The 19,757-nt window shown below is 42.2% G+C and overlaps 1 protein-coding gene and 1 non-coding gene across 4 annotated transcripts in view; both read left to right on the top strand.

The window, feature by feature from the left end:
* The window catches only part of REEP1 (receptor accessory protein 1), a 124,328-nt gene that overhangs the window by 76,384 nt on the left and 28,187 nt on the right, over positions 1-19,757 (top strand). For 2 of the 3 annotated variants that reach the window (XM_003799197.2, XM_023518778.1), the window contains exons 2-4: positions 10,534-10,610; positions 16,172-16,292; positions 18,407-18,520. In XM_003799197.2, coding sequence (XP_003799245.1) covers positions 10,534-10,610; positions 16,172-16,292; positions 18,407-18,520 — 312 coding nt within the window. The remainder of the gene's footprint in view (positions 1-10,533; positions 10,611-16,171; positions 16,293-18,406; positions 18,521-19,757) is intronic. The other variant, XM_012811005.1, reaches the window with a different exon arrangement.
* On the top strand, positions 4,485-4,591 carry LOC111728273. Its single transcript, XR_002775617.1, has one exon. It is a non-coding gene; the product is annotated as a U6 spliceosomal RNA (small nuclear RNA).

A 19,757-nucleotide genomic window follows, 5' to 3' on the forward strand; every position in this document is an offset into this window, starting at 1 on the left:
CTGGGACCACATGCGCCCGCCACGATGCCTGGCTATTTTTTGGTTGCAGCCGTCATTGTTGCTTGGTGGGCCTGGGCTGGATTTGAACCCGCCACCTTAGGTATATGTGGCTGGCACTTTAGCCACTTGAGCCACAGGTGCCGAGCCATTCTTTCCTTATTATTGTTGATTTCAAGTCTGTATTACCTGATATGAGAATGGCTATAACTACTTTCTTGTAGTTTTCATTTGCATGGAATATATTTTTTCCATGCTGATACCATGAGTCTGAATGAGTCCTTGTGGGTTAGGTATGTTTCCTGGAGACAGAAAATACTTGGTTTGTGTATTTCTATCCATTCAGCCAGCCAGTATCTCTTGAGTTAGGAATTCAGGCTATTCACATTTTTTGGAAGAATTGATAAGTAGAATGCATTTCTGTTTGTCCTGTGGGGTAGAACCTTATTACTTCTTGAGATATTATTATTTATAGGCTCTGAGCTGTAGCTTTTAGGTGATTTTACGTTGGGTGGGTGTCTGTTGTGCTGATCATTGTATAATACAGATGTGAATACTTCCTGCAGGGCCAGTCTGATATTGATAAATTCTCCCAGTGTTTGCTTGTCTGAAAAGGTCTTTATTTCTCCCTTCCATAAGAAGGAACTTAGTTCTGCAGGATACATAATTCTAGACTGACCATTGTTTTGTTTAAGACAGAGAATGAGGCCCCCAATCCCTTCTGGCTTGTAAGATCTCAGTTGAAAAGTCTCCACATGGCCTAATGGATTTTCCTTTGTAAATTATCTGATGATTTTATTTTAAAGCATGCCGGAGTTTAACTTTGGCCATCCTCATGACTGTGTCCTGGTGATTGCCTCTTTTCAATGAATCTTCTAGGAGTTAACTTTGAGCCTTTTATACCTGTATATCTTAATTTCTAGCAAGATCAAAGAAGTTCTCTCCAATTATTCCTTCAAATAGGTTTTCCAACACTTCTTCGTCTTCAAGGATACCTATAATTCTTATGTTTGGTCCCTTTACATGATCCCATATTTCTTATAGACTTTGTTCATTCCTCTTATTTCTCTGTTATTTATCTTTGACTGACTTGTTTATTACAAAGGTTTTTTTTTTAATATTTATTTATTTATTTTTGTAGAGACAGAGTCTCACTTTATCACCCTTGTTAGAGTGCCGTGGCATCACCCAGCTCACAGCAATCTCCAACTCCTGGGTTTAGGCGATTCTCTTGCCTCAGCCTCCTGAGTAGCTGGAACTACAGGCTTCTGCCACAATCCCCAGCTATTGTTTTGTTGCAGTTTGGCTGGGGGTGGGTTTGAACCCTCCACCCTTGGTATATGGGGCCGGCACCCCACCCACTGAGCCACAGGAACCGCCCTATTACAAAGGTGTTGTCTTCAAGCTCTGAGATTCTTTCTTCTGCCTTGTCTGTTCTAAAGACTTTTCATTGTGTTTTATATTTTTTTGAGTTTTTTATTTTCAGAAATTGTGATTTTTTTAATAAGTTAACTTCTTTAGTGAATTTTTTATAATTTCCTGTATTGTTCTTGTAGTTTCTTCGTGTTGATTTTCCATATTCTTTAGTATTTCATTGAGCTTCCTTATAATCCAAATTTTAAATTCTTTATCTGTAATCTCAATACTTTTGTATTAGTTGGCATCCTTTGGTAAAGAGCTGTTGTTTCCTTTTGGGGATGTCCTTTTGCTCTGACTTTTTAATATTCTAGAGTTCTTTGGCTGATGCCTTCTCATCTGGCTTCTCATCCGGCTTCTCATCCAGTCCTGGGGGTACTGGGTTGGGCTTGTGGGTCTTTGCACAGGTCCCCAAAGATCAATCCCTGACCATGCCAAGAAGAAGGTTGATCCCAAGTTGCCTATAGTGTGTTCCAATAGGTTTGATGGTCTTGAGTTGTTTTTGTCTTGCTGTCTTCACCTCTTCCCAGCAGTATGAATTGTATTTGGTCTCCCAGCTTAATCTCCAATATGGAGAGTACTAACCTGTGAATACGAATCAGCCATGCTCTGTTTGCTTGAGTTGGGTGATGCTGTGATACACTATAGAGTTGTTCTCCATGTCATTGGTAGGTGTTTGTATGACAAAACCAGCTGTCAAGATGTACTTTTGTACCTCTGGCACACTGTGGTCCCCCAGATGTTCTTGAGTGCCCTAAGCTTTAGAAAAGACCCTAAAGCTCCCAGGGGGCTGCTTGTTCTCCACCACCACTGAGGTGGAGGGAAGAGGAAGGCAGTTTTTGGCTATGTTGCTGGAACCTGAAAGGCTTTGCAGATTCAGCAGGGCTCAGAAAATGCTTTTCCAACCACAAGGGGGAACCACCGGTGTAAGGGTCAGAATGAGCTCTCCAAACCATGAGGGTTGCTCACAGGGAAGAGGCCTATACACTGAGTGTTAAGGCCCCAGCCTCAATCTTTTCGCTCTTAACCAGCAGTGTAGTTTATCTTCAGGGAGAGATGGACACTCTCCCAAATCGCCACTCCTTGGCCTCCTGTAACACAGTTCCATTCACATGTGCTCCCTTACCACTCAGTCCAGCTTTTAAACCTTCCACAGTCTATGTTTCTGACCCACTAGGGTGTGTCTCCACAAAATTATGGCTGGTAGGAAGTTCCAAAGTTATGCACCCCTTTTCCACTACCAGTCTTTGGAGGAAGAGGCATGTACCCCTCTATCCATGGAGACCTCTGCCTGTAGCATGCATCTACTGGAGAGAAATGGCCACTTGTGAACTTCCCTCCCTATTGTAATGAGTGGAGGGAAGAGCTGCAGCACCCAGTCAGCTGAATTGCCTCAGGCACAGCTGAGTGTGGGGCATTCAGTTGCCATGGCTCTGAGGGCAAGGCTATTTCACTCCAAATGCCACCCCCATATCCGATATGGCAGATCTCCAATGGGTGGGATAGGCATACTCCTAGATCCTGGTTCCAGGGCACCCCACTATACTCTCCTGTCAGATATAACCATGCAGGCTTCCTTGCCACCCAAGTCCAGCTTCCAGACTTCTCCCCTCTAGAAGGGTGTAGGGGTACACCCATCTCATGTCTGGGTTGTACTGAGACCTGCTTGTTAATCTGAGCCACTAGCAAGCCACCCCACAAAACGCTGGCAGGCAAGAAGTTCCCAAATTGTTCATTCTTGTCCCACCACAAGTCCTCAAGGGAAGAGAAATGGGTGACCTCAGCCTGAGATGAACTCCTGCTGTGAAGAAGTAGCTTTTCACCAGCTTCTTGCTATGTTTAAAATTGTACTGAGGTGGGGAGGTCTGCAGCCCTGGGACAGTTGGAGCTCACACTGCCTTCTTGGTTGCAGTGGATGGAGAAGGTATTGCAGGAGGGAAGTGTCTGCAAGGGCGAAAGCTGGCACTCCTGCCTCATATGGCACTTTCCTGGGGGGTGCCCCACTTGGACTGCCTAGACTCCTGGGATTTGCTAGCACACCCCCCAGTATTCTGTGTTTGCCACCATTCTTAGGCTCCCATAGGGTGGAAAAGCCTTCAGTATACTTGTTATCCTGCTGTTCACTTAAGGCACTTATGACGGGGAGGGGGATGTCCCTTTATCCCTTCACCGGGTTCTGACCCTTTCTGGGTTTGATCCATACTGATATCTTCTCTTTATCTTCTTACTTCTCAGCATCACGTTTTTCTCTGTAGGGTCTCTAGCTGTCTCTGACTTCTTTCTTTGTGGTCCATAACTGACCTGTGATTCTTCTCTCCTCTCTTCTGTCTGACATCCTGCCTTCCCACTGAGAGGGTCCAGCAAGTGATATCTCCAGTCAGCCATCTTGGATCCTCTCTAAACAGATAATTTAAAAGCAGTATAATACATGTTATGACAGGGAACATGTGTGACACAGTAGAAGGAAGAAAAAAAGAGAGTACTTACATAATCTTTGGGGACTTAGTAGAGGAAGCATTGTTTCAGCTGAGATTTAAAGACTGAAATCTGGAAGCAAAGAGTATCTCCTGTTCAGGAAATTGAAAAAGGTGCATTATGGCTGAAGTAGAAAACTTGAGAGTATAGGGAAGGAGCAGAGCTTTCTATGGAAAGTATTAGGTGCCAGTTCATACAAGGCCTTGTAAGCCAATTTAAGGAATTTGGGCTTTATCTCAACAATAAGGAACTACTGAAGTTTTTAAGCTAGGAAAGAGAATCATTCGATTTGGATTAAAAAGATTCATTTTGACTGGAACTTGGAGGAAATATTAACAAGGGAACAGAGTTATACAAACCAAGTATAAGGCTGTAATTCTGTTCTAGACAGGATATGTTGGTGGTCTGAAGTAAGGATATAGTAGAGAGGAATGTAGAAGAAAAGATAGATTAAAGAGAAATAGGAGGAAGTGATTTAGGCTTATTGGCTGGACACAGTGGCTTACACCTGTAATCCTAGCACTCTGGGAGGCTGAGGCAGAAGGATCCCGTGAGCTCAGAAGTTCAAGGCCAGCTTAAGTAAGAGTGAGTCCCTGGTGCTTGCTTCGGCAGCACATATACTAAAATTGGAACGATACAGAGAAGATTAGCATGGCCCCTGCACAAGGATGACACGCAAATTCGTGAAGCGTTCCATATTTTTTTGATGGAAGTATTTCAGATTGCATGTGAAAACCCCACACTGTACCCCAGAAGTGCATTAATGTACATAGTTACCATTCAATAAAAAAAATAAATAAATAAAAGAAAAGAAAAAGAAAAAAAAAAGAAAGAAAGTAAATCCTAAAAAAAAAAAAAAAAAAAAAGAGTGAGACCCTGTCTCCACTAAAAATAGAAAAATCAGCCAGGTGTTATGCCAATCACCTTTAGTCCCAGCTACTCAAAAGGATGAGACAGGAGGATCACTTGAACCCAAGAGTTTGAAGTTGCTGTGAGCTAGGCTGAGGCCATGGCACTTTAGACTCTTAGAGTGAGTCTCTCTCCCTCTCCCTCCCCAAGTAATAGAACTTTGGTTGACTGTGTTAGGTGAGGAATGCAGTTTTCCTCAGGGACACTGTCTAGCCTAGAGTTATAAACAGTCTAGAACAGAGCATGGGGGTGGGAGGAATGAAGAGATTGAGAAGAATTAACCAGAAAGGCAAGAGAGAAACCAAGCCAATTGTTGTTGGGAGAGCTTTCCAGGAAGTGATTGTTTCACATCCAGCTGAAAAGTCAAGCAAATAAAATAAAACACAGAAAGGAGATCCCTTATGCTCCCTTGACGTATGTTACAAAGTAGAAGCCCCAGTGAGAGCAGTTTTGATGTGGTGGATGCAGTGCACTGAACACGTGGTTGCTGAGGAATTAAGCATTGCAAGTACAGATGACTCACTGGAGAAGTTTGCAGCTAAGAGTTGGGTCAAGAAAGATTTTTTTATTGTTACTGTCATTGTCCTTTGATTTTTATTGAGGATACCAAAGTGTGGTGTGAATATTAAAAAGAAAAGTCCTTATAGAGAGGGAATTCATGCTCCTTGCAGTGTGTTGGATACTACTGTGGGAGAATTTCTGGGTCCTAAGCCCCATCCTGCTATGGACTTTATAGCTGTACAAGGTCTTATTTGCCTTCTGCTAAGGAGCCTGTCCTTGGCAGTGCATGATGTCTCAGACAGTAGTTACTTTTGGTGGGCAAAACCTACCTTGTTTTTTATGGATAGAAAAGATCTTTAATCCATTGAGTTACATATTTTAGACTCACAAAGATGAAGGAGATTCACCAGAACAACCTTCATTTTTGAAAAATGTTTTCGTTGGTAGAATTCCAGGTTGACTTTCCCCCCCTTTTAATACGTTAAAGATGTCATTCCATTTTTTCTAATATGCATTGTTTTAGTTGAAAAGTTAGCTGTCATTCTTGTTGTCATTTCTCTGTGTATAATGTGTCTTTCCTTCTTTTCTGTTTTAGGATTTTCTTTTTTTAGCAGTTTTACTATAGTATACCTAGGTATGGTTCTGTGTATTTGTCTTGCTTGGGATTCACTGAGCTTTTTGGTTCTGCAGGTTTGTTGTTTTTGATCAAATTTTGGAAATTTTAGCTAATATTTCTTCAAATAATTTTTATGTTCAGTCCATTTATGGTGGTTCATGCTTATAATCCCAGAACATTGGAAGGCCAAGGCAAGGATTTTAAGGCCAGGAGTTTGATACCAGCTTGAGCAACATAGTGAGCTCTCATCTCTAAGAAATATAAAAATTAGCTACATGTGATGGTACATGCCTATAGTCCCAGCTCTTTTGAGGCTGAGGCAAAAGAATCATTTGAATCCAGGTGTTCAAGGCTGCAGTGAGCTATGAACATGCCACTGTACTTTCTCCTGGGTGACAGAGTAAGAACCTATCAAAAAAAAAATTTTTTTTTTAAATATCCCATTCTCTTGTTTCTCTTCATCTGGAATTCCTATTACATATATGTTAAACTGTTTGATGCTGTTCCATAGTATTCAGCACCATAGTGTTGTTATTTTCCAATCTTGACTTTAATCTTGATAACTCTATTTACTGTGTCAAGTATACATTTATTCCTTCCCTGCCTCCCTCCCTTCATTCCTTCCTTCTTTTCTTCTCACTCTGTCACCTGCGCAGAGTGCTGTGGGGTCAGCCTAGCTCATAGAAACCTCAAACTCCTGGGGTTCAGGTTTTCTCCTGCCTTAGCCTCCCAAGTAGCTGGGACTACAGGTGCCCACCTCAACACCCAGCTAATTTTCCTATTTTTTGTAGTGACAGGGTCTCACTCTTGCTTAGGCTGGTCTCCAACTCCTGAGCTCAAGGGATTCACCCACCTCAGCCACCCAGAGTCTGGGATTATAGGCATGAGCCTTTGCCTTCTGAGTAGCTGGGACAATAGGTACATGCTCCTGGCCTCAAGTAATCCTCCACATTGGCCTCCCAAAGTGCTGGGATTATAAGTGAGCCACCATGCCCAGCAAATTTTATAGCTTTGTGTTTGCATTTAGATCTATGATCTACTTTTGAGTTAATTTTTATGAAAGATGTAAGTTCAGTGCCTATATTCATCTATTATTGTTGCATATGGATATGCATATCAAATTACTCCAACATCAATTTGTTTAAAAGACTATCTTTTCTTCATTAAATTGCCCTTTCTCCTTTGTCAAAGGTCAAATGGATGTCATATTGTTTCAGCAGCAGTGTTTTTTAAAAGGACTGTCTTTTCTTCATTCAATTACCCTTTCTCCTTTGTCAAAGATTAAAAGACTATATTTTTCTAGGTCTTTTTCTGGGATCTATGTTTTGTTCCATTGGTCTGTTTGTCTGGTTTTTTTTTTTTTTCCCCACCAATACCACACAGTCTTGATTATTGTTGCTTTATAGTAAGTCATGAAGTTGCTAGTGTTAGTCTTTTTTCAAATCTGTTTTTCTTCTGTGATGTTATGTTAACTATTCTGGGTCTTTTCCATTCCATATAAACTTTCCAGTTGGTTTGTTGATGTCCATAAAATAACTTTCTGAGATTTTGATTGGGGTCTCAGTAAATCTATATATCAATTTGTGAAGAACTGACATTTTTACAATATTGAATTCTCTTATCCATGAACATGGAATATCTCTCCATTTATTTAGCTTTCTTGATTTCTTTCATCAGAATTTTGTACTTTCCCTCTATAAACATTATACACCTATTTTTAGATATATGTGGTATTTCTAAGTAATTTGATTTTGGAAGGTGCTAATGTTACTGGTGTTTTTTTATTTCAAGTTCCAGTTGTTCATTGCTGATATATAGGAAAGAAACAGTTGACTTTTATATGGTACTCTTGCTACAACCTCCTGAAACCTCACTATAATCACTTATTACTTCCAGGAGGGCATTTTTTTTTGTCAGTTCTTTGGGATTTTCTACATAGATAGGCATGCCATCTGTGATGATGATTTTCTTTTTTCTTCTGAGTGTGTATATCTTTTCTTTTGTTCCTTGTCATATTGTGTTATGTAATATTTCAATCATTATATAGAATAGAAGTGATGGGAAAGAGCATCTTTTCCTTATTCCCAATCTTCGGAGAAAGGCATCTATTTTCTCACCATAAGTATTATGTTAGCTGTAGGGGTCTTTTGTAGATGTTCTTTATCAATTTGAGGAGGTTCCCCTTTATTCCTACTTTACTGAGAATTTTTATTACAAATGAACATTGTATTTATTCATTATTGATTCAGTTTCTTTAATATTTTTAATTGGGTTATTTATCCTTTTATTGCTGGGTTGTAAGAGTTCTCTCTATATGTGATATAAATGCCTTATAAGATACATGATGAGTAAATGTTTTCTACTATTTTGTGGGTTATCTTTTTACTTTCTTGATCATGCCCTTTGAAGCAGAAAAGGTTTTAATTTTGATGAAATCTAATTTGTCTATTTTTTTCTTTTGTTGTATGTGCTTTTTGGTGTTGTGCATAGGAAATTAGTACCTAATCTGAGGTCAGAAAAATTTATTCCTGCGTTTTCTTGTAGCTGTTTTATAGTTTTATCTCTTACATTTAAGTCTTTGATCAATTTTAAGTGAAATTTGGGATATGTGATAAGTCCAACTTCATTCTTTTACATGTAAATATCCAGTTGTCTTATCACATAATATGCTGTTTACAGCCCTCGTCTGCTAATTCTAAGATCTAGGTCATCTGTGGATTTGTTTCTATTGACTGATTTTCCTCATAACCGTAGATTGTTGTATTTTCCTATTCCCTCATATGTACAGTACAGTTTTTTATTATATACTGGACTTTGTGTATGATGCATTGTAGAAACTCCAGATTTGTATTCCCTTCTTTTGAATAATGTTGAGCTTTGTTCTTGCAGCAGTTGAATTCAGGCATGTTACCTTGATCCTGTGACAGCTAGGGTGCAGTACTAAGACCCGCAAGCAGTACCATGACCCGCGTGCGGTATTAATACCCACGCACAATACTAAGACCTGACTGTGGTACTAAGACCTGCGAGCGGTACTGTGACCTGCGCTCAGTACTAATAATACCTGCATGTGTACTAACACCCGTGAACAGTACTAACACCTGCATGCGGTACTATGACCCGCCTATGGTACTCAGACCCACGCGGTGCTAACACCTGTCAGCGGTACTAACACCTGCATGTGGTACTATGACCCGCGCTAGGTACTGTGACCTGCGAGTGGTACTATGACACCACGTGCGTATAGGTGCGTTTTTTTGACGCACCTATAATTTAATTTTATCCTTAGTCATAGAGCTGGTCTCATAAGGTTGGGATATAGTTTTTACTGCTAAGTGTTATCCTTCAGATGTTTCACTAGAAACTCCAAAATGTTTATCAAGCCCCTCTAACTTTGTAAGACTTGAACTCCAAACTCTGTTTCTCCTACAGTGGGCAGAAGTGGAATCTATCTTTAACTGTTCAACATATCCAGCTTTTCAGCTTCTTGAGGTTTTTTTGTTTTTTAAATGAATGAACTTTTTACCTACTCCCGTGTAATTGGGAGACCAGCCAAGGATATGAAGGGAATTTAAATGTAGATTTTTGGGTCCTGGCCCTTCATGGTTTCGCTTTCTGGGGTTTTTTTACCTCTCCATTTCTAACATCCATGACAGTCTCAAACTCTATTCTCCAATTCCTCCAGGTACATAAAACTGGATTTCTGTTTAAGTACTGCCCCATGATGTGCAGACTGGGGATTGTGCTCAGCCACATCAGCTTGGATCTAACCCATTGTTCCCTTATGTCAAGGGTTGGATCCTTTCCAGCCTCTGCCACATTTTGATTGTTCTCCACTGCCTTCCAATAACTGTTTTGAAATATTTTGTTTAGAGCTTATCACCATAGGTGGGAGGATCAGTCAAACACAGGCTACTCCATCATTACTGGAAGCTGGAAGGAGCAGACTAAGGAATTTGAATTTTATTCTGTAGTCGGGAAGAATGTAAATAAGAAGGTAGTATGATGAGTTTATACCTTTGAGGAGATTAGTATGGAATGTGGAAAGGGTTGGTGAGGGGAAAGGCGAGGGGGAAACAGGAGAATCTTGAAGCGTTTAAAGAGACAGGCCTTAATTAGGAGAGAGAAGCAATAGAAATGGAAAAGGATGGTCACATGGGGGAGATTTAAAGAAAGATCAGTTTTTACAAGGGGCCCTGGGGCCTTCTCAACAAGAAAGGATTCTTAGTGACCAGTGAAAATTTTTACCATTCTATCCCAGAGCCTGGCCTGGTGAAACTTCATTCCAGGGTATGTTTACTCATATGATGTTAGTCCTGGAAAAATGGCCTGACTGAATCCCTGGTCTTCAGATCTCCCTGGTTTACCTGAGGGGTATTGAAGAGATCTAATTTGATCTTGAGCCTGGGTCATTTGAGGAACAGCTTGTTGCTTCCAGCCCCAAAGTCTGGGGTAGAATTGGACATGAGCTGGGGAAGGATGGGGTAAAAGGGTTAAAATGCACTGCGCTGCCTGAACATGCCTCAGCAACCTCCGTCTGGGATGTTGTTCTTTTGGATGGTGGACAGCCATTTTTCCTTGATCCTTTCCACTAGCTTTGTTGCTTCCTCTTTCGATAGGTCAAATGGATGATGTACTGGATTATATTTGCACTTTTCACCACAGCAGAGACATTCACAGACATCTTCCTTTGTTGGTAAGTACTCCAGAAATTGAAACAATTTAAAGGACAATTTTGTCTAATGGCAAGGTATAAATAGGAAGGGGCTGAAATCCCCTTGAGGGGCTCAAACCTCATCTCAAGCCAGAGACGTAAGTGCAAGAATATTAATTGGAACATTTTTGGTAAGTTAGTCTATGAAATTTGCTCTTCTAGTAAATATTTATTGAATGAATTGAGCAAGTATTGTTAAAGGTACTGGCAATATAGTAATGAACAAGACAGACACAGTTGCTCAATTAATGGAGTTGGTAAGGAAGTATTCATGTGTTAAAAAGGGAACAAACGGTGGGCAGGAGTGTAATCCTAGCACTGAGGATGAGGCAGGTGGATGCCTTGCACTCAGGAGTTTAAGACCAGCCTGAGCAAAAGCGAGACCCCAGCTCTACTAAAAATAGAAAAACTCACTAGAAGTTGTGGCTGGTGCTTATAGTCCCAGCTACTTGGGAGGCTAAGGCAAGAGGACTGCTGAAGCCCAAGAGTTTGAGGTTGCTGTGAGCTCTGACACTATAGCACTCTATCCAGGGCAATAGAGTGAGATTCTGTCTCAAAAAATAAATAAATAATTGAATTTAAAAAATCAATTTAAAAGGAAAAAAATAGTACACAAAAAAAATACAGTTAAAAACTAAGTTTTGGAGGGCATGGTGGCACATGCCTGTATTCCCAGCTACTCAGTAGTCTATGGTGGGACACTCACATAGACTCCCAGATGGGAGCCCAGGAGTTCAAGACCTATCTGGACAACAAAGCAATAGCCTATCTCTAAAAGAAGCAAACAAGACAAAACAAAAACTGTTTTTTTCCAACAGTTCATTCATTCTCACCATAACCACTACTCATAGTTGCGAGTACAAATTTTGTATGTGGGCTTGGTGCCTGTGGCTCAAGTGGCTAAGGTGCCAGCCACATACACCTAAGGTGGCAGGTTCGAATCCAGCCTGGGCACACCCAAAAAACAACAACAACAACAACAATGACGGCTGCAACCAAAAAATAGCTTGGCATTGTGGTGGGTGCCTGTGGTCCCAGCTACTTAGGAGGCTGAGGCAAGAGAATCATTTAAGCCAGAGAATCACTTAAGCCCAAGAATTGCTTTAAGCTGTGACATCACGGCACTCTACCCAGGGTGACAGCTTGAGACTCTATCTCAAAAAAAAAAAGAAAAGAAAAATATGTATACAACCCTTACTCCTAGACAAGACATCTCTTTCACACTGGAGAGGTTTCCCACTTATGCTCCAAGGAGAGGCTTTAGAGTCGAATAGCAGCTCCCAGCTTATTTTGATACCATATGCTATGGGTCAGCTGGCATCCCAAGGAAATTTCTCATGTGGCAGACATAATCCAACCCTACAGTCATCTGACACTCAGACTTCTTCCACTCTCTCAGACTTAAGGCCTACTCAATCTTAAGGTCATTTCTTCATCTGACTCTGCATCCCTGCAGAGGGCCCTCACCCACCAAAGGGTAACCTTTAGAAACTTTGGAGAGGTTTGTTTGGACCTACTGAAGTTGAGATGATGCCAAGTAAATAGTAAGAAAAATTCTGGGGTATATGCTGGTGAGAAACAGAGGAAAATTTGGAGGGAGAGAAAGCCCTTGTCCCCCACTGGGACCTTTTTCATACTTCCCTTGTACCACTGCTGATGGGCTCAATGTACTTGTCTTAGCTCTCCGACTTGATCAGAAACCTCTAAGGGCAAGGATATGTTTCAGCTCGCTTTGGTTTCCCTGACTGCTCAGCACATACCTTTCACCTTATGGTTTTTCAGTAGAATTTTCCCAGCTGAACAAGTCAGTAAAACAGTGACTCACTCAATAAGCCAGTGGTTATCTTTGAGTCCACATGTGGGGCAGGAAAAAAGCTTGATGAAAGAAATTAAAAGAAAATATAATTGTTGTTAACAGTAAGATAAAGTCTTGAGATTCTGGTTTTGCTACCTAGAAAAACCTCAAAAAAAACCCCCAAAACCTAATTTTAACCAGTCCTGGGAAGGTCATTGGGCTGAATCAGCTTCCTTTGTTCCTCTCTGGATACTTATGCCACTTTTCTACCCATGGAACAAATCAATTTGGTTGAGATTCTGCTATAACCAACTGATTTCCCTTGCTCCAGACACCTTCAAAGCATGGACAGGGGAATGGAATGCAGAGTTCCTCTGGAGGGCAGCACCCAAGCAGGCCCGTCTGGAGGCCACCCCTAATGAAATCTGCTTCTCTGGTTTGTCACTGGAGATGCCAGAAGATTAGGAGGTAGGGGGCTTTTGAAAGCTGCATCAGTGTGGCTGAGAGACATCGGAAAGAACCCAAAGAATCCAAAAGAGGGCTGCCTTTTTCTCAGGCTGGCCAGACAGTCCAGAAGGACCATGCAGGATCTAATATGCACACTCATCCCAGAAGCCCTAACTTCATAGCCTGGGGCAGGCCCTGCCATACACTCCGAGGGTGTGACTGTGGAGAATCCGGCTCCCATATTCATGTTCATGTGGAGGTGCAACCTTGGTCTAGAAAGAAAGTACACACAGAAGTTCCACTTCTAGGTATTTACGCTAAGGAAACATTGGAGGTTTACTTACAGCTCTGCTGTAGTAGCCAAACATTGTAACCAGCTCCATTCACGGAGCCTGAGCAGATGCCATTGTGCTGGCATGTAGCCATTAAGAAAAGTGAGGTGGCTAAGGGTGGTGGCTCACCCCTATAATTCCAACACTTTGGGAGGCCTAGGTGGCAGGATCTCTTGAGGCTAGGAGTTTAAGACCACCCTGGGTAACATAGCAAGACTCGGTCTTTACAAAAACAGTTAAAAAAATTAGCCAGGTATGGTGTCATATACATGTGGTCCCAGCTATTAATACTTGAGAGGCTGTGGTGACAGGACTGCTTGAGCCCAGGAGTTTGAGGTTACAGTGAACTGCGATTGCACCACTGCATTTCAATGTGTCTGGAGAGAGAGAGAGAGAGAGGTGCAAGAGGCAGCCCTTCCTAGACTGGTATGAGATAATCCCTGAGGTATGCTGTTAATTATGTGTGTACTAGGATGAAACAAGGTGTAGGGAGAGGGTGAATAGAGCACTACTGTGTGTGTATGGGCAGTGGTGAAGGAGGTCATGTACCTGCATGATAGATATGCCTAGCCCTGGTCCACTTCCTGAAGGGTGCAGAGGTAACTGATGATGTTTTGCTTTTAGAAATGGGACTAGACAGCAGGGGGTAGGTGTTGTCTATCTTTTGAAGTTTTAGAATTTTTAAAACTATGTGCATGCATGACCTATTTTTTAAAATATGTCCTTTGTGTCGTAAATGAAGGAGCTGCAGTGTGACAGATGCCCCTGGGGTTACCGTGTGTCTTGTGTTTGTGTTTGAGCTTGCCACATTCATTTGCTTTTCCCCTTGGGGCCAGCAAGTACTTGTTTTGAAAACAAAAGTTCCTCCATTATTACTCATCAGAGTGTTCAAGTGTGGGAGAATCGCACCTCTGTTCTTTCAGCCCCTCTCCTTTCTGGCTGTGAAACATGATCAGTCTTGCCATGAAAGTACCTTCTAACTGCTGAGGAAATATTCGGGAGGTGCATAAGGGAGGTGAAGGCACAGGCCAGGAGGCCTTGATGAGGAAAGAGAAGTGGGTGGGGCTGCTGGTGAGTTGGGGGGTGGGTGGGGGTTCTGTGTGAGAGTAAAAGGGCCCTGGAATGACTGGCTAGAAATTGCTCCTTCTTACTTTCGGCTTCCTTATCTGGGGAGGATGCAGGGAAGGATTTACTTTTCTGAGCTCTCAGACTAGCACAGGTGGTCTTCTCCCTCATAGCATCATGCTTTAAGGATACCTAGGATTTGTTTGAATGGGCTTTAGTAAGACAAGCCGGCACAGAAATGATTGTCATGAATGGAGAAGTGTTTATACTCACAGATCCCTCAAAAAAGGATACAAAGCACATTCACTCAAGGCACACTGGGGTCAATCAGGAGGCAAACGGAGGAAAAGCATGAGAGGCCTTTGTGGTGGGGTTTACAAGAAAGGAAGGAAAAAGTGAGACAGAATAAGCAGGCCTGAGGGTGGCTCCTTTGAATAATTTCAGTGGGCTTTGGGTTGTAGGGCAATGTCTGGTTGTCTGTAGGGAGCCCTGGGGTGACTGGGGCAAGTGGATAGTGGTATGAGAGCCCAGTAGAGATGGCTGGAGTTTTGGCTCTGGATTGGTTGGTTTGCATAAGGAAGTGGTGCTGGCAGGGGAGTTCTTTACCACCTCTAGGAATTGGCTCATCATGGGAGGGTCAGTCCCTCTAGAGTCAGCAAGGCCCCAAGGAATCAAAGAATCAGAATGTAGAAAAACAAAAGATGTGGTGCATGTGTCTCAGGACTGCCTAACTTAGTTGCGCAGATTATTCACAGCATAAATTATCTGGCCAAGGAGGTGAGTGAGCTGAAATCCAGACCAAGCTCAGCCTGCCATCCCATGTGCCCACAGAGCTGCTTCTAGTTGAAGGAGGTAGCTTTTTTTTAATACCTTCAAAGGCACCGTGTGGGCCAGCAGAGCCCCACTATGGCAGTAGTCTCAGGTTGATAGTTTATATTCTTTTTCATCAGTGGTTCTCAACCTTCCTAAAGCCTTTAATACAGTTCCTGTGGGTCGCGACCCACAGGTTGAGAACCGCTGCTTTTGATTAATGCCTGTTTCCCTGAGTGCATCCTTATTGCAAAGATGGCAGAATCTTCTCTGTTTCCCACTGAATTGGAAGTCCAAGAAGGCAGGGGATCGGTCTTCTCTGTTCCCTTTGTCTCCCTAATGCTTAGCACAAGCTGGCACATACAGGTGCCGGGTGTTTGTGGGACAAAGAAATTAATGGGGTCAAGGTTAGGACTTCAAACTCCAGAATTGTATGTTACCTGTACCTTGAACTTTTTTTTTTCTTTTTGGCACCAAAAAGATCAAGATCTGTAGCATTCCCCTTTTCTCCTACCTGGCAAAAGTTGGGCTTCTGTCCCTGCCTCTATTTGGACCAAATAGACAGACAAGAAGAGGGGAGGGGGCTTTTATACTCAGTCTGGAGATTCTTTGTCAGCTCCGCCCTGCAGTAATCCCCCCCCCCACCCCGCTGTTTATAACTTCTTGGACAAGAGTGAGGAGTGATGCTTCTGCAGGTAGCAACTAGTCTTCAGAGCCTACAGGCTGCAGCTGGAGCCCCAACTCCCACCTACATGAGCACAATGTGACAGGAAGCACCAGCCTTTGCTAGGCAAGGGCCACAGGGAGATTGCTGGAGACAACCTGCCTTCCTGGTTTCTGTTGGCAACAAAAGAAAACATAAACCAGCTTTCAAAGAGAGGCCTTAGGATTGTGCCATGAGTGTGTACACACATGTGTATATGAATACTTGTGCATACCTTCAAGGATGGTGGAAGGAAGAATATGGGGACCTGGCAGTCCTGTCTGTGTGTGTGGGCAGGACGAGTATCCTTGCTGCCCACCTGGTCTCGCCCTTCATAACCGTAACATTGCTAAGAGCCTAACAGAACTTGTGCCTTCTTATCTCCCTCCAGGTTTCCATTCTATTATGAACTAAAGATAGCATTTGTAGCCTGGCTGCTGTCTCCCTACACAAAAGGCTCCAGCCTCCTGTACAGGAAGTTTGTACATCCCACACTATCTTCAAAAGAAAAGGTAATTTATTCTGTTCTGCCTTTCACTCCTTCCAGCAAGAGAAAAAATAAGCAATAAGCAGAGAGGACAGATTATTTTATTGCAGGAGACTGCGTGTTTGACTGTTACTTACTTCCAACAAGTTATTCATTCTAATCTTTTTTTAAGTTTATTGTTGGGACATGTTTAGAAATGGTGAGATTATCTAAAAGATGTTATTTATCATTATTTATTGGAAAACATTTCCATAAACAGAAACAAAGGAAAGAAAAAAAAATCCACTCACAATTTAATTCCCCTAAACTGAATTTTAGCCCCCATCCTTTTGTAGAAGGGTTTTTTACATAGACTATTTAAAGTTTTACATAGAATTTAAAAGAAAAATACTTTAAAAGCTTAACATAAAGTATTTGTATTCTGAGATCTTAAACATACTTACTCATAATCCATTTCTGTTTACTCTTCATTATGACCCATGATAAAAGAAGTATTCCTTCACTGCTGGATATTTAGATTATCTCTATTTTTTTCTGTTACAGATGATTCTGCATTGAATATTACTGTTCGTGGAGTTTAATTCTATTGATTATCTTAGAGTAAATTCCCAAGATAAGAATTATTGTTGAAAGATTCCAACATTGTATAATTTATTAGTTATATTACATTCTAAACTGTGTGGGAAGGTTCTTAAACATAAAATAGGAGCACTATAGATGACTTGATAGATTAATTTCTATTTTTTCTGGAAGTTGAATATTTTGGGCTTCTTCTAGGGGAAGGCTTTGGGGAACAAATCAAATAGATGAGCAGGCTGTTATAGACATTTCTAGAAATTAGGAACTAGAATCACAGCAGTTCCTGTCTCATTCACTTTGAGGAATGGGTCCCTGTCTCAACCTGGTTATCACATCTCTACTCTTCCTACTTCCCTTCCTCCAAACGCCATTTTCCCTTGAAGCTGCCAATGTAATTGCCATTAAAATGAAGGTGACTGACTCTTAAGAGCTACCAAGAGTCACTTCCAGAGTCCAGGGAAGTGGTGTCACAGTTAGAGCGTGGATGCTGTGACTTGACATCCCAGCTTCCTGGGGAAGCCTTCGATGGGAGAATCAGGGAACTGAAGGGGGGGTGCTGACTCCACCTGTATATCTCAAAGCAAAGGAAATGCACTCACTCATGTGCTGATCTTCAGACAGGCTGAGGTCATTTTCTTAAAACAATGACAATATAACAACCCCAAACAAACAAAAGGATTAGGCCAGAGTTGATCCAAATTTGAACTTAAACCAGTACTTGACTTTGGTCCCTAAAGGAGATGTCAGTCTTGTTTCCTTCCTCACCCTTACCTTGATTTATGACAAGGGACAACTTCTGATTTCAACTTTTATTTGAACATTTCTAACATGAATAGAACTATTCATTTCTTCCTTATCAAATAACACATTTCTCTCAGCATTCTAGTTCCTCCTGTGATATACACATGGGGCAATGTTTGATTTAGAGTTAAATAACATAAACAGAATTTTAGAACCACAAGGACCTATCTTCTCAAGATAAGGAAGATGACAAGGTTATCACTCATTGAAACGAGCCACTGTGTTAGATGCTTTCCTGGACTTCCCTCATTTACTCTTCATCATAGTCCATGAGTTAGGTGTTATCATTATCTTAGTTTTTCAGAAGACAAAACTATGTGTACAGAGGCTGAGTACTCGCCAAGGTTTGACAGCCAGTTAGTAGCAGGTGTAAGGGTACAAGCTCAATTCTTGGCATTCTCTGCACCCCAAGTTCTTTCAGTGTCTTCTTAAGCAGCTATTTGTAAAATTGCAGGCCGATTGTCCACATCCAGGACCCCCTACAGCCTCCCTGGAAGAGTAATGGGTGTTAGAAACAATTCCAGAACATTGCTGGCGCAGAAAGTTGCTGTTTTTTCAGAGTTCCCTTTTCTACTCCTCGGTGTCTCTGCCGTTTCTCCTTCCTCCTATCTACACACATGCTCAAAGTGCCTGTGGCTTTTCAGGCCCAGTGAGAATCAGTGATTGGGCAAGCTGCCATGCCCAGCAATCAGAAAGAAAAGAGAATAGAGATTTAGTTTCACCTTCCAATTCAGTGTGCCTCTGTTTTTCCTTTGATAGGAAATCGATGATTGCCTGGTCCAAGCAAAAGACCGAAGTTATGATGCCCTTGTGCACTTTGGGAAGCGGGGCTTGAACGTGGCAGCCACGGCGGCAGTGATGGCCGCTTCCAAGGTACTGTGCCAGGTCCTGAATGCCATGGCTGTGCAAGCATCCCCATTCCTCCCTCCAGTCCACCCTGCTCATCACCCATGCGACTGTACAGAACAGCTTGTGGATCAGTCAGTGGTTCCTTGTCTTTTGAAAGGGCTCCCTTTGAAAATCTGATGTAAAAAATGGTGAATCTTGGCCCAGAAAATTCTCACACCACACACACACACACAAAGACACATTCACATGTGTAAACTCACCTGTGGGGCCCACATTAAGTATTTTTAACTTACTTAGAGCTTAGGCCTTGGAAAAAGAGAAGGGGGGTGGAGGGAGGAAGGGAGAGAGTGCTTCTCTGTAATTTCCTGGGGTACACAGGGAGAGTCTCTAGATAGGGGGCAAGTGGATAGACTCCAACCTCATGTGGCCCAGCAGATCCAGGGAGAGGGACCTAGGGTCCAAGAGTGTAAGCTGAGTGTTTGGAACATAGGGTGTGGTGATGCGCTTAGCAGTAGCAAATCACATGGAGGAGGTTTGAAATAATCACTGGTCTTTGGGATATTATGATGTGAGCATTTGTTTTTATCTTTTCCATCTAGCCCTTTTCAAAACTATGCTCCTTCCTCCCTTCTCACATCACACTCTCTTATTGTGTAGATTTCTCATTATTACTCAGACCTGAAAGATTAAATTTGTCAGACATTTCTTTTCAGGGTGAATTCAGCAGATTGCCTTCGTGTTTCCGGGTGCCCTCATCCCCTTCCCCAAACCAAATGTGGAGTAGGGATCTACATTTGGCTGGTAGAGGAAAGGCAGTCTTGTAGTGTTTGGGAAGATACAGTGGTTGAGAGGTGAGCTGTATTAGCAAAGGCGTGGTGAAAGTCCCTGATGGTAGTTTGAAGATTTGGGGGAAAGAGGTGCTGAGGCTGTAAAAAGGTTCACAAGAGGAAAGTTAATGTGGTTATTGGTGTTCTGTGGATGGCAGGGTGGAGGGTGCTGAGAGCCAGCTGCTCAGGGGACCAAGCTGTGTTTTCTGGGCCCTGAACCAGGGAGAAGCACATTAGGAGAATTTCTGGAGGCAGGACTCAGCACACAGGGCTGTAAAGTGCCTTCCACTGAGGCCAAGGAGTTCGATATAAAAAGCCTGGGTGAGAGGGAAGGAGAACTTAAAAGGAATGATTCCTATTTCAGACAAGAACAGCTCCTTCTATAACACAACTGTAGTGAAGTGTCCCACTGTTACATACAGCTGGTCCCTGCC

This window comes from Otolemur garnettii, unplaced genomic scaffold, assembly GCF_000181295.1.
Source record: "Otolemur garnettii isolate 467f Iridium unplaced genomic scaffold, OtoGar3 scaffold00147, whole genome shotgun sequence".
Lineage (NCBI taxonomy): Eukaryota > Metazoa > Chordata > Mammalia > Primates > Galagidae > Otolemur > Otolemur garnettii.